The sequence below is a fragment of the Pteropus medius genome, unplaced genomic scaffold (assembly GCF_902729225.1).
Source record: "Pteropus medius unplaced genomic scaffold, Ma_sr-lr_union100, whole genome shotgun sequence".
Taxonomy (NCBI): Eukaryota; Metazoa; Chordata; class Mammalia; order Chiroptera; family Pteropodidae; genus Pteropus; species Pteropus medius.
In genome coordinates this window covers 12,194,831-12,210,096 of record NW_024340692.1, presented here as the reverse complement: position 1 = coordinate 12,210,096, position 15,266 = coordinate 12,194,831, and the positions used below count along the sequence as shown (strand labels likewise).

The window sequence follows — 15,266 nt, the reverse complement described above, 5'->3', positions numbered from 1 at the left end:
AAGACATCATTAATTTTATACATAGTTTTTCTGAAACAAATATCTTGGCCTGATGCATAGAAAGTGCTTCGTGAACATATGTGTTGAATTGTCTCAAAAGAGGCAGGTATGTATTGTGATTGTGTGTGGACTGTACTGCTCAGAAGGCTGCTGCTCCTTTCCTGATGACATGTTTTCTTAGGCACTGGGAGAAGTAGATTTGAGGTGTCAAATCTGGAAATTTTGTGGAGAAGTGCTTGTTTTGATTGTTTATGGACTGATTTTGTTTGGGTCGAACTGGTGTCACTAAAGTCTGTGAGGGCAGGAACTCTTTTATTTACCACAGTGCCCCAGTTCCCAGCCCATGGAAGCTTTTCCCCAAATGTTTGTTGGATGCATGAATGAATGAGTGAGCTGTGGTCCTAGATAGGAGGGTGTTAGATTCTGAGTATTGGGTGGTAGGAACATGATGGGAGAGAACATGATGCCAGCTCCTTGACTGTAGTGATTGAATTCTGAGTTAGAGATGTCCTTTAGGGACAAAAACATAAAGGTGTGTCTTAGCAATGTCCTTTATGGTTTATGTGATATTTTTTCATTATGGGGGAAAAAGGCCCCCCCCCTTTTTTTTTTCCTCAAGAAGAGCTGTAATCAGGTGCCCTCCAGGTTGCTTACAGCTTCTGGGTTGGTTGTGAGTGAGAGCTGTGGTGGAAACTTGTGTAGGCTTTGGAGTCTGAAGACCTATGATTGAAACACATCTCAGTCACTTTCTAGCTGTGTGGACTTGGTGCAGGTTGCTTAATTTCTCTATTTCCTCATTTGTAAAATAGAGACGTAATATCTCCTCTGCAGAAACTGGCAGAAAGTAGGTGCTCAATATCTGGTAGCCCTTGTTAATGTTATTATAAATTCTCACAGTGGGATCTTTTGCAATGTAGGAGGGGAGGGAGAAGATAGAGAAGGGAGGGATAATAGGAAAAGCAATGGAAACTTAGATCTTCTGCCACGTAGGCCCTCACAAAGTGATGTATATTTCCAGTGTAAGCTAGAAGGAACTCTAATAAGGATTGATGTGACCAGACAGAATGCCATCAGAAAGATGTTTGTCTTTTTGTTTGCTGGTGAATGTTAACCTCACTTTATTAACCCTACTCAGTGTCCATGCCTTTGAATCCCCAGGTCTCCAGGCTTTGGCTTGTCACTGGTTGCTGAGACCACCAACGGCACCTTCCTCAGTGCTGAATTGGCCTCCAACCCCCAGGGCCAGGGAGCAGCGGTGCTTCCAGAGGACCTCGGTAGGAACTGTGCCAAGCTACTGCTTGAAGAAATCTACAGGGTATGTCTTCAACCTCTGCAGGTCTGGGAGAGGAGCCATCAGGAAGCAGTTCACTGTCTCTCTCCTTTTTTTGTTTTTTTGTGTGTTTTAGGTGAGGCAACCCTTGGTTGACCTCACAAATTGCAAGGACCTTGTCAGTTTACAATCCCTTATTTATTTATTTTCTTTATGCCTACAGCACCTGGTCTTCCTAGGTGGTCTCCCATCCAAGTACTAACCAGGTCCGACCCTGCTTAGCTTCGGAGATCAGATGGGATAGGGCTTGTTCAGGGTGGCATGGCTGTAGACTCATTGTGTCTCATTTTTTGTCCTTAGCAACTTTCTTCCTCTTTCAAGGGCTTAAGCCAAGGAATTAACCTCTTTCTCCTCTTAAACGTTTTAACATGAGCTAGTTTAATGGATTATCTAAACTAGTCAGTGAATAGCAATCCAGTCCCCAGGTTTGGAACACGGGGCAGGTAAGTTTTAACAGTGGAGAGAGGAAAGAACTGGAACAGAGTCATACAGGAGAGAGAAAGTAAAGAAAGTGAAGCAAGTTAGGTGGAGACTGGCCAGTTGAAGAGATACATTGCCTTGACCAAAGCAGGTACCATCTCTCAGCTCCCCCAGTTGTCACCATGTGTGAGTGGGGGCTCACTGTTTTCAGGTTTTTCAAGAGAAGTTGAAAATCTGGATTTGTATGTGACAATTGGTTCAGATAGAATATAGTGTCAACAGACTAGATTTTGTAGTATGTTCTAGAGCATAGAAGAATGTTTGGGGAAGGCAGGCCTATGGCAGAGCATGGCAGGGGCTTTGGAAAAATGAGAACACAGGACAAAGAAGGAGTGACAGGAAGCTAAAGATCAGACTTTATTGATTGCCATTTCGCATCTGCAGCTCTGCTGGTGAGACACAGCTCAGACCAACGCAGGCCCCCCTATCCTCTCTCAGTTGCCACAATTTTTATCTCTTGATCCATGTTAGCAATGTGCACATATGTATACATACACTTTTACTCTGTTTCCCAAAAAATAGTTGAGGAGACCTAAAATTAGCAAGAAAGAAATTGGAAAGATGATGGCAGGAGAAATAAGATGAAGCTGCCTGAAAATACATTCTTTGAGGTCCTATATACTACTTGGTTAGAGAAGAATCACAAGTCTGGCTCCAATATTTCTGTTACTCTGCACTATCTTTTGCCTTGGTTCCATGTCAGGAAGGTGACACCTTTTCTTTGACATGCAGAATCCAGGACAGGCTCTGAGGGATGGTCATTATTCTGCTGTGTATGTGAAGCCCCACATTCTTGAACTGAGCACTAGCAAGAACCATATTCTGCTATTGAATAATGTATAATGTTTGTAAATTTTCTTTTTTCTTCAGCTGAAGAGCCTTTCATCTTTATTTATCTGTGTATTTATTCTCAGTTATTAGACATTTCTCTTTCTTTCTCAAAGTCTCCAAGGATGTTTTACCCTATTTAAAGTAGCAAAACTCATATGTGAGCCCAGTGAAATAAAACCAGTAAAGCAGGGATACAGTGGTGATCTTGTTTTATTTTTTAATTCTTCCTTTTGCCTCTATAATTTATTAGTCACTGTGGTAAGATGATGCCTGGGTCATAGGTATTGACCCCTGCACAGGTTTCACTAAGGAAAACAGCTTATGCCACAATCTTCTCCCCTGATCCAAATCACCATTCTTGAAAATGTCTCATTAGTTTTAAGGCAGAACAAGTAAGAATGAACTGTTACAGAGGTAATTAAAATGTCTAGATTTTAAATGGTTTTATTTAATGCCTATCTAATTAAATGGAAGACAAAGGACCTATAATTGTGTCTTCAGTGGAGCGACTTCATCCCTTCTACTCACCATTCAGCTAGGAAATAGTGGAGGAAAGAAACGTTCTATCAGATGAAATCTTCTTGAAGGAGGAAGCATCTTCTCACGATTTTTGTGCAGTTGAGGTCTGGCCTCAGCTTTTTTGATGCTAAATGAGCCCAGTGTTCAATGCTTAATTTAGTGATTTTTTGGAAGTTGGAAATAAATGATCAAGAGGTTACCCTGTCAGTTACTAAGTTGAGGAAGTTTGTCATTTAGACATTTGTGAGGATAGAATGTGTGTGTGATAGGTGCGTCCCTAAGCCCCTGGTGACTTGTTCAGATTTCCCTTCCTTGGTCCTGTGCTGGCTGGCAAGCCCTCTTTCTGACCCTGGAGGCCCTTCCATCTCTTTCCAGTAGTCCTGGGGGAATTGAAAACATCACATTACAGAATAGCCAGGCTGGCACAGCTGGAGTGTGAGTTTTACATCCTCTATAAATAGCACAGCATAGGCCTCAGGTTGAAAGCCTGCCAACTAGTCCACAAGAGAAAACAATCTGGATTAGGTTATTTTATTTTTTTTTCTCTTCATTCTGGTTAAGTTCTACTTTAAACCATTTCATTGTGCCTGGACCAAGGTGGTTTTTTGTTTGTTTGTTTGTTTGTTTGTTTTTAATCATTAAGGAAATTTCCTTTGTGTTTGTCATCTTCAGTCGTTAAAAGAATGAAATGTTTTATGTTTTTATGAATAATTCTTTTTAGGTTTGTGATGTGACATGGTTTAAATGAGTAATAAAATTTCATCCTTTTTGGAGGTGCTCTTTATTTTTACCAACGTTTTAATCTTCTGATTGAATCCCTCTTGTTCTATTGATGTCTTGTCAGTTACCAACTCCTCTTGGTTCTATTCCAGGCTTTCTGGAACTGCCCTTTCCTATGCATCTTTTTTTGCTGTCTCCATCAACTAACCTCCTCCCATTCCCACAGTTATTATGTGTGCTGCTCTCCCCACTTGCAGGGGGGAGGTCCTTTCCAAAAACTCTCCAACATCTTCTTCAGTTTAAATCTTCCCCCTGATCTTTTTACTTCTGTGTTCAGAGACCTTCACTAGCTTCTCACTTTCCCAAGATAAAGTCAAAACCCTTGACTCAGAAAAACTGTCAGTCCACCTATTCTACCTGCTCCCTGCACCTTCTCAAACTTCTTCACAGACAGCATGCAGCCACTTTCAGGCTGGCCTCCTGGCTGTTCCTCTCTGGCCCTGGGTCATATTTCCCCCATCCTCTTATTGTTCCTCCCTCTTTAAATCCTACTTATCCCTCCAGGGCCAGTTTAAGTTCCACCTCCCCAAACCCACCTCCCCAAAGCCTCCCTCTGGTGCCAGGTGAGTGACAGCCCCTCCCCCATGCACTTGGGCAGTCCCAGTGCCCACAGCCCTCAGCTGCTGCATAGCTTTGGCTTCACCTTGCATTGTTTCTGGTTCCTTCTCCTATCTCATCTTGGCAGTGATATTGAAGCCACACAGCACAAGGGTTACATCTTCTGCTGTGGGGGTGGCCCCACTACTCCCTCCATGGGAGGGTGCCCCTGTACACAGATCCTAACATTGCACTAAAATATTGGTCTAGTACATAATACAAATCAATTGAGAATGGTGGAATAGCAACATAATGCTAGGAAGCAGAGATTGAAGAGAACAGTTTTAATTTTAGTCTTATGAAGAGGAACAAGTTCTGTAAAACAGAATTAGTGTTGGTCTTCATTCTCCGTGGGTCAGGTTTTTCTTTTTGGATGGAAATATATGTAACTTTTCTTGTCCTAACATTTACTAAGTGAGGTAAATGTTGTCCTTTGTTAATGTAGGTAGTTTAGGAAGAGCAGTAGATTTTCATAAAGGCGTAGCTAAGCCCGCTTATTTCCCTACTCCGTTGTTATAAGTGAAGTCTGATAGCAAAGAGTGAGTGTCTGTGCCTGAGAATCGATTTATTTCCTACCCCTACATGCATTTAAAAAGGAGAGAAGTGTACTCACATGAATAGCAGTAGGTGGCCACCTGTTCTGTTCAGTTTGAATGAATCTAGTCTTGGACATCGATGTGCTTTGGTCAGAAACTGGGTTCTTTTCGTGACTTGTAAATATGTAGAAATTCAAGGTCATCCTTCTTTCACTGTGTACAATGTCAGTTTGAATTATTTTAAATAGAGTTATCTCAGAAAGAATCAGAAATACATTTTTTAAAGCACAAATGTAAACAGCAGTAATGCATACATCTAGTAGAAGCAAAATGGCTGAAATGTTTGAGCAATTCAAGAAGAAAAGAAGAAAGGCAACCAAAGCAGTTGAAAAGTTTGTGAAAAGAATTGTGTTCTGCTTACTGATTTGGAAGAAAAGGAAGGAAAAGTGGGGAAGAATAGTGCATAAGTAATAAGATTAGAGGGATCTGATCGTAACAGTTTTTCAGTTTTAAGACCCATAGGAAGAGATAAAGAGTAGAAACTAATGTAACATGGCACGCAGTTTTGGAATGTGGTTGAATGGTATTATAGGTAAGACCCTTGACAGGTAAAGGTCCTTTCATGTCTGATTGACTGTGGTGTTTTATGACATGAAATAAATAGAAGCTGCATTCACTTCACCCTTGTTAATTAACTGTACATTTCCTAGAGCTAATTATGCTTTTTTGTTATATGTCCTGCTGCTACTCTAATTATGAAGGTAAAGTTTCATTTTCTCTAGATGGACCTCAGTAAATTTGAATGTCTATTTATTCTGATAGTCTCAGCTAGTATAGTTATTTTGATTAACTGTTAGTTTAACATCCTAAAGTTAATTGATGTAAATATTACTCTTAAAAGACCCATATTCTGTTTTATTATTGCTTGAACTTTTCAGTCTGCTCTTCTGTGGTTCTGATATTCTGGAATATCTGTGACTGTTTTCTTGGTTTTCCATTTCTTGGTTGGTACAATGATTAATCTTTAAAGCATTTGTGTTTATAGGGTGGATGTGTGGACTCGACCAACCAAAGCCTTGCTCTATTGCTCATGACCCTTGGACAGCAGGATGTTTCCAAAGTCCTGCTAGGACCACTTTCTCCCTACACGTGAGTTGTTTTCTTTCAGCCTCATTCTGCTGTCCAGTTTAATCTTCCAATTGCACGAAATGACAAAGGTGTTGTACTGCACATAGCCATCACTATGAACATCTGCTTGTACTGATCCTTAAATGAGCCGAAGGTTGTCACTCTTAACTTGGTGTTTAACAAGGATTTTGCCTTCCTTTTTCTTTTGTAGTTTTCTCATTCCCGTCTGTCATTTCCATGTCATTAAAGTTGTGTGGTATATTAGACAGTTCTTTTCTCTATACTTAGGATTTTTATCCATTTTGGAGGTAAACTCCTGGTTCTGTTATAGCTTGGATTTTGCTAGTTTTCTAAATCTGTCTTTTCTCCAGCTGTAGCAAATAGGACTACCTTTTTGTCTAAGATGATAGGGTATGAACTGGCTAGAAAGATGAAGAAAGAGGCAAAGTCCATAGTAAGGCCACTGGATAAGTAAGGAAATTGGAAAGGTGAGTTGAGGCCATTGAGTGTTACCAGAAATTGACTGCTGAGGTATTAAACCAAGTACTCTCCAAAAAGAGCAGCTCATCAGAAGACTTGAATTATTAGTAGCACAGTTAAAGAAGTACTTCCCATGGATAGTAAATGAGGTTGCTATAAGCAACCTGTTTGAGCACTGACATCTGGGTGTGTGTACATGTGCTTATATACTTCAGATCATAACATGGCCATCTGTGGGTGAGGAGTATATGGGTGCTTCTTATGTGGGAGGACATATTCAGGTAGATAATGAGACTGAACTGTCCTTTTTCGGTTATCATGGTACCGATGCTGTATATCTGAAAGGTACAGTACTGTGATAACTGAAGAATGGTGGTGCCATCACATTGAGAAAGGGGCAAGCATTGCACTACTGGACCATGGCTTAGAGGGTGGGTGTACGGCCCCAGGAACTTGAAAGAGATTCTTTTGGAGGCTTTTTTTTTTTTGACTTGGTGGTGGGAAGTTTTTTTTTGGAACAAGGAAATACATTCTGTTAGCAGTGGGGGAAGACCGATAAGCAGGAAACTGGTGAGGACCACATTATCTGCTGATAACTTGTGTAAAGTATTTCGCAGGACAGGAAACCTGAAATTGAGTAATTGGAAATGGCACGCTAACATCAGGAATCAACATTGCTAAAATAGACTTTGTAGTCAAGGCATTTGGAGAGGAGGTAAAGGCTGGGAGTACAGCACCCCAAATGCAGAGATTCGCTTCCTGTGGAGAGCCTGCTGGAAGCGGCTGACAGCTCTGTGACCACCACAGCCCCCTTTAGCTTCTTAGCTGTCTCATTGTTGCTACTTTCCCAGCTTCTGCTTCAGGGCAGCAGAAGGCATAACTGCTCACACAGCATGAGGCGGTGTCTAGAAATGTGTGTGGTCATGGGGCATGGGGTTTGGCAGAACATTATGTGAAAAATGGAATATATATTTTTCTTTTTCCTTCACACTTTTTATTTTTGCTTTTAGAGATTTTTTTTTTTTTCCAGTTTGGCTACAGGGCCTTTATAATTTTTTCAAGTCAGCTGCCCCTGTAGTGATGGTCAAGATGTGACTGGACACTTTTTAAAGTTCCTGTGTCCTCTTCACCAGATGTTAATTGCAGTGTCTTGTCTTCCAGAAACGTTGCCTAAAATTACTACATCTCCTGAGAAAACAAAGTAGTCTGCTGGAGCTTTACAGGAGTGAGACAAATTATAAAATTATGTTTTGAGACTTGGGACTTGCAGGATATTCTCTCTCTTGGTTACCTCCTAGGGTTTCATGCAAGAGGGGCTGCCATGGGGTCGGAGCTTTGGTCTCATCTGTAGAGAAGGTGAATGATCTGAAGTCATGAGCTTGTGGAGATGAAGTGAAGTTTAAATGAGGTCAGGTCCTTCGTGCTCCTAGCAGTACACCTGCCTGGAGGATCCCAATCGGTGCTGGACACCGTGGTTCCCCTCGCCCTACCCCAGTCTGGGAAATCCAGTCTCCCATTAAGGTGACTTTGAACACCAGGAGGCTCAGTAAACTTGCTTTGGGCGATCTCAGGCCTGAAGTCAGTTGTAAATTGTTTGCTCAGCTGTCTATAAATTTATATCCATTAGTTTTTAAATTTATGACTAACTTCCTGCAGTCATGTTGCTAAACAAACTATACACGTCTTATTTACTGTTCCCAAGAATTCTGTAAGGTAGATGTTTATTATAAAAACTTAACAGTTTACTGTTGGCCAGATGTTGTTTTAAGTGCTTAAGAAATATGAACTCATTAAGTTTTCATAATAACTCTATGAGGATGATAAAGGCAGGTAGTATTGCCTGCTCCATTTTGCAGGTGAGAAGACTGAGGCATAGAGAGATCAAGTCACGTGCCCAGAGCTAGACAGTCAGCAAATGGGGTTCAGACCCAGACAATCTCTTCCAGAGTCCATATTTTTCTGACCCACTGCACCCTATGTAAGAGCTGGGATTCTTTTGTTGGACTACAAGTACGTCTGCCTGAGGCAGGTCGCCATGCCACATCTTTTGAGAGAGTCCTTGTTTCAAATTCTGCTGTAAAATGATCTCCTTCTATCTTTAGTTGGAGGTCTAAAATAAACCACGCCACTCTAAAGTTTTTCAAACTTTAATAAGTTACCTCTTTCTACTACTTGTGAAGTCCTGGGGAGGAAGAGCCCAGTATCCTTGTTAAACACTGACTAACTAGGGGTTCTTGGTTTACCCAGTGTGTAGCATTGCAATGTGAAGATCAAATGAGATAATGCAGGAAAAACTGCTGGCCAAGCCTACTGCCATTTGGGTTCAGTGTAACTGCTCTTCTGAGCCAGCCCATTAACACTCCACCTTATATTTGTGATTTGTGTTTAAACTCTGCAAAGCTCTGTCATCTTTATTAAGCTGTTTGAACCCCAGAGTGTATTTGGCATATGGTAAAAGCAAGTGATATCTTTACTTTTCAGATGAAAAAGAGAGGTCAGTGATCTGCTTATGGTGAGTTCTTAGCCAAACTTGGCCTGGAACCCACATCTCCCAGCAGTGTAGCCAGCCTGGCTCTGTTTCCTTCTGCCTTTATAATCAAATTTCATAACTTCATTCTTAGAGCAGAGGCCAACTGGGCTTTGGGAAAGCTACTATTTGGCAGAAAAAACACCGTCAATATATTTAAAAGCTGTGGTGTAATGACTACGAGGGCCCCATCCAGCAGATTCTCTTCTCATCCCCAGATCTCCCTTCCCCTCAACCTCTATAGCAACTCTTAAAACCTGAGAAGTAGGTAACCCCAATATCCAAGTGGCTTAGTGGAGCAGGAATCAGGACCCTCTGCTGTAGTTTGTGTTTGGTGCTGTGAGAAAGAGAGCTCATCCATGAGTGCTTTCACTCCTACTCTCTAGCAGGCATCAAAAGAGGGACCTGGTGAGAGCGGCAGTATTTTAAGGGGTAGGGCTGGGCAACCTAGTAAGTCCTGGGTAGTGGAATTTAACGGGCAGATGACTATGAGCCCAGTGGCCATCACCTATTGACCAGCAGGACTAGTGGAACAACCCACTCTTGGAAGATACATAGGAAAAATTATCTCTATGTTCCAGGATTATCTGAAACCTGCTTGTTAGATGGACTGGAGGCTTTCATGAAAAGGTTATTAGTTTTTGAGAGTGTTTTTGAAAATAAATCACTTTGTCCTGAAAATAAAAATTTTAGTATAGATATAGTTCTCTAAGTCCCTTACACAGGAGTTGCACAGTCCAAGTTGCCTAAATTGGTTAGTCTGAAAAGATGCCAGTTAAACTGATCATGTGTTAAGGAGAAGAGCTGCTCTCAGTGTGCCGTGGCTCTCTTTTGCCTGGCTGTGCGGCCATGTGGTTGGATCTAGAAAGTGTGGATCCTACAGTATAGAGTTGGGAAGAGAAGGAAAGGGAAGCGTTCTGCCCTCGGGAGTTGGGGCCTCATGGGGCCTGTGTGGGGCTGGAGCCATGCAGAGCTGTGGGGCTGTGGTGAAGGCTGTAGATCAGCACCGATGTGAATTTGTTCAACTCCATATAGGTATGGGTGATTTTGTTCTCTGTTTGGTTTTTATTTTCTTAAAGAGACTGTTTGTTAGGATTTTGTATTGTCTGTGGTTACTTCTCATCTTCTGACCATATTTACTCTTTGATAGCCCAGCCACAGGAGTCATGGAGAGAATGGGGCTGGAGGTAGGAGGACATTCTGAAACATACCTTAATCCAGTCTCCTATACAGTCTTCCTCAGACAGACTGAGGGGTTGGCAGAACATTATATAAAACGTGGAGGTGACTTTGCTTTTTCTAACTATTCCAAAGGCTACAAATATCCCAAAGCTGCAAGTATGTAGGCCTGCACACTCAAACCTGTGTTTCTCCTATCCTCCAAGAGATCAGAAGCAAGCTGAGGCCTCTTAGGAATTCTGCCAGCTGGGGCAGGCATCTGGGTTTTCCAGCACAGTCAAACCATTCAGAGGGAAGTAGTCTGGGGAAGCACTGGGGGCGGGCCTGTGTTAGAGCCGAGGCAGCAGTGAAAGAGAGAACAAGCTGTTTTCTCCTTAGAATGCAGACGAGTGGGTGAGATGATTGGTTTTGTCTGCATTGCTGCCAGCTGGAAGTGTTGCCCACAGATGTGCACTGTTTATATATGGGTTTGATGTGTTTATTTTCTTTTTTCCCTAGGACAGGGTAGGGGAGGTTGTGAGGCTGAGATGGAGAGCAAAAAACTGAAAATGTCAAATGGCTGGTAAGACAGGAAAACCAGCAGAAGAACTGACTTCCCTTAATTGCTAAGAATGTTGAAGTCATTTCTCAAAATTAGCCCTAACTCCTAAATTCTACTCGATGCCTTATTATTGAATGCCTTATATAGTGCCTAGCAGGTATATAATAGATTTCAATAATAGATAAGGTTGTTGCCCTTAAGGTATTTATAATAATTTACCAGAGGAGGAGGGGGCAATTGTGAGACAACTATACATAAGCATTTAGATACCATAAGCAGAGCCAAGAATGCAGAAGGTTATTGGCGAGGGAAAGCTTTGTAGAAGGGCTGACAAATAGAATGTTATTTTAAAGATGGAGATGTAGCATCATTATAGGGAGAAGAAAGAGCAAAGAAGTGAGGAATTTTTCTGTTAGCATGCAGCACTCACCGGAACTCCTACTCTCCAGGGTAGTTCCTGTTTCATCTCTTAGCCCTAATATGTCAGTCAGGCAGGGAGAGGAATTGTTTGGGCCTCCTTCTCTCCTTTTTGCCTTTCCCTTCTTTGACTAGATCACCTAGGACAGAGGGACAGAAGGGGGTGGAAAATTTATCACAATAGGCTTTATACTTAGTTTGGTATATGCTGTATGAGGGTGGGAGCCACGATCAGTGCATTTTTGTTTAACTTCAAAAATATGTATTCATTTATTTATTTTAAACAGCTTTATTGAGATATAATTTATATACCACATAGTTTACTCATTAAAGTATACTGTTCAGTGGTTTTTAGTATTTTCACAAAGTTGTGTAAACATAACCACAATCTAATTTTAGAATATTTTCATCACCCCGGAAAGAAACCCTTTGCCCATTCATGGTTGTTCACTATTCTTCCCACTACTCCCAGCCCTGGGCAACCACTAATCTGTTTTCTGCTTCTATAATAGATTTGCCTGTTCTGTCTATTTCATATAAATAGACTCATACAGTATGAGTTTTTTTGGTGACTGGTTTCTTTCATTTAGCATGTTTTCAAGGTTCACTCAAATTGTTGCATATGTCAGTATTTTGTTCCTTTATATGGCTGAATAATATTCCATTATATAGATATACCACATTTTGTTTATCCTGCCATCAGTTGATGGGCATTTGGGTTGTTTTCACTGTTATGAATAATGCTGCTCTGAACATTTGTGTACAAGTTTTTGTGTGAGTGTATTTTTCATTTTGCTGGATCATATGGTAACTCTTTGTTTAACATTTAGAGTAACTGCCAGACTGTTTTTCCATAGTGGTGACAATTTCTACCAGTAGTGTATAAGTGTTCTGATTTCTCCACATCCTGACCCACACATTCATTATTATCTGTCTTTCTGATTGTAGCCATTCTATTTGATGTGAAATGGTATCACAGTGGTTGTATATCTTCTTTGGAGAAATGTCTGTCAGATCCTTTGCCCATTTTTAAATTGGGTTTTTTGATTTTTTATTATTAGGTTGTTAGAATTTTTTATATATTTTAGATATTAGGTCCTTATCAGATATATGGTTTGCAAATAATTTCTCCCATCCTGGGGCTTGTATTTTCACTTTCTTGATAACGTCCACAAAAGATTTTAATTTTGCTGAAGTCCAATTTATTTTTTTCTTTCATCACTCTGCTTTTAAATGTTGTGTTATATTTAAGACACCATTGCCTAGCCCATGATCATGAAGATTTACTCCTGTTTTCTTCTGTGAGTTTCATAGTTTTAGCTTTTACTTGCAGATCTTTGATCCATTTTGAGTTTATTTTTGTGTATAATATGAAGAAGGTGTCCAACCTCATTCTTTTGCATGTGAAGTTGTTCCAGCACCATTCATTGAGATTATTCTTTCCCCTGTTGAATTATCTTGGCACCCTTCTTGAAATTCAATCGACCATAAATGAATGAGTTTATTTCCTGACTCTCAGTTTTGTTCCATTGATCTGTATGTCAGGACCAGTATTTTGAAAGCTCCTGAGGTGATTCCATGTACAGTTGGACCTTAGAAACATCTGGCTGGGGTAGGGAGTTTGGATAGTCCAGTTGGGAGGGAGCACAACCCAAGGTTGCTAGAATACTTTATTATAGATATGCAGTCCATCTGTTCTTAACCAAAGTAGTATTTTTCAAACTTGCCTGATAAATATCATGAGGAGTGCTCGTGAATAATAGCTTTCTGGCCCCTATGCACTAGGGAGACAGGACCTGGTAAGGGGTGGGGAGGGGATGTCTGTGCATGCGGCCTGTGATTCTGGGCTCTTCCACATGGACATGTCCTCCCTCTCAGTTGCCAGTTGGTCAGAACCATCAGGAATCTGTATATTTAATGAATTATCCAGGTGAGTCTTAATGGTCAAGGTAGCTGTGGTGATGCTGAATCTGTTAGGCCAAGTAGAGGCCTGCATACCTGTACCATGGTCCTTCCATAGAGTTACTATTCCCAAGGTATTGTTGGAGTGAAGCCATCACTCCGTCTTAAAAAAGATGACAAGAAACAACCCCATGAAATTTCTTGCCATATTTACTGGGAGTTCATCCCTGGCCCCCTTATTTAATATTGCCTCCCGCCACATACACACAAATATTGTTATACCCACATTTCCTTCCCATCTGCCTTGTTTACTTTATTTAAATTTCCCTTTTTAAGAACACTTAACTTATCTTGGCTGCCCCACTAGATTGAAAACACCATGGAAGAAGGGATTTTTAGTTGACTGCAACATCTCCAGCACTAAGAGCAATGCCTGGCACATTGTAGACCTTCATAAGTATTTGTTGAGTGAATGGAAGGGTGTTGTTGAGGTTGAGGATGGAGAGAGAGAATTCTGTATTTTGGCAGCAGCAGCAGTCATTCATGATGATGTGAATCATGAGAGTATGTGTTTTTCTCTTTGCAGGAGCCACTCAAAGATTAACATGTAACAATGTCCATTGTAACAAGTGTGTAGAAGAAGACTTAATGTGTCATGCAATAACCTCTAACCTTATTTACTTATTTAATTTATTTTATATTGTGTGCACCTTTGCAAGCTGTCTAAATCCTCTTTGGAAACTGGCAGGCTATAAATAGATATTATTTAATCAGACTTGATGAGAATTTCTTAATTTGGGTCATTCCTCTTGATCTGGAAAATTAAAAGCTTGGGTTCTAGGTGGGAGGAGAATTTCTTTTAAATTGAATTACTACTCTTTTATTCCTCCCTCCTTTTTTTTTTAGGATAGAATTTTTGCGGCATTTGAAGAGCTTTTTCCAGATTATGTTTAAAATTGAAACCAAGCCATGTGGTGAAGAACTCAAGGGTGGGGATAAAGTGCTGCTGACCTGTGTTGGCATTGGCTTCTCCAACCTTAGCAAGACCCTCAAGTGATACTGTCACAGATAAGGGCCCCAACGCTTACAGAGAAAACAGAAGCTGCCAAGGACCCAAAGGGACCAAGTCCAGATTCATCCATAGGATAGCCTCTTGTGTTAAAGTCTTGATTTTCCATTTAAAAACAATCACAATATCTGAATAAAAGACATCTTTATATCATGTGGTTTCCAGCCATTTCTCCAGTGGCATTGACATTCCTCAGGAGGCCCTGTCATGGATGAGAGCCCCCTTGGCTTACTCGGACAAAGAATGTGCCTTTTAGGACGTAGTTGTGCTGCTAGACCAACAGCACAACTGCGTTTCAGCAATGCTTCCTCAGTCCACATCCCTGGGCTTCTGTCGTGTGGCCATTTTCCAGACTGTGGAATCTGTTACTGTTTTTTCTGCAAGGACTGACCTTTTTGAACCTTTGTGTCTGTGGGGATTAAATGAGATAACATGAGTGGAAACTCTTTATGACTAGTGTAGTATTATGCAAATGTCAGAAATCGGTATATCAGACTGTCATCTCTTGTCTTTGGAATGGACTCTGCTGTCTTGGAGACAGATGCTGTTCCCTGTCTGGTTCATTGTCTGTGTATGTGGGGGGATGAGTACCTTGGAGGGCAGGAGTCCAATTAAAGTTATTGGATATTTTCTATATCCCAGATGTGCTCTACATTTGTAGTCTCACAATAGCTCTGTGATATAGATTTTCTTATCTCCACAAGAAAATTCAGAAAGAATATTCTGTCCCTTTGAAATTTATAGTGTAAAGACCTTAGATCTCCTGATTTAAAGATCTAAGTGTTATACTGTCAGAGTCTGGAATTTTACCTTACAAGCTAATAAGTTAGATTATTACTGTTTCATGAATGCTAGCAGAAGACATGAGAGTCCTCAGTCAGAGACAAAGAACTGTGTGAATCAGCACAGCAAGCAGCATGAGCTTCATGTTTGAATTGGTGTCTCCTGTC

At 40.9% G+C, this 15,266-nt stretch overlaps 1 protein-coding gene and 1 pseudogene across 1 annotated transcript in view; one reads left to right on the top strand and one right to left on the bottom strand.

Annotated features, from left to right (window-relative positions):
- The window catches only part of RCL1 (RNA terminal phosphate cyclase like 1), a 51,297-nt gene extending 36,345 nt beyond the window's left edge, over window positions 1-14,952 (top strand). The window contains exons 7-9 of the mRNA XM_039883634.1: window positions 1,159-1,315; window positions 6,119-6,222; window positions 14,154-14,952. Coding sequence (XP_039739568.1) covers window positions 1,159-1,315; window positions 6,119-6,222; window positions 14,154-14,304 — 412 coding nt within the window. The 3' untranslated portion in view covers window positions 14,305-14,952. The remainder of the gene's footprint in view (window positions 1-1,158; window positions 1,316-6,118; window positions 6,223-14,153) is intronic.
- On the bottom strand, window positions 1,485-1,603 carry LOC120598537 (uncharacterized; annotated as a pseudogene).
- Window positions 14,953-15,266: the final 314 nt, after the last annotated feature.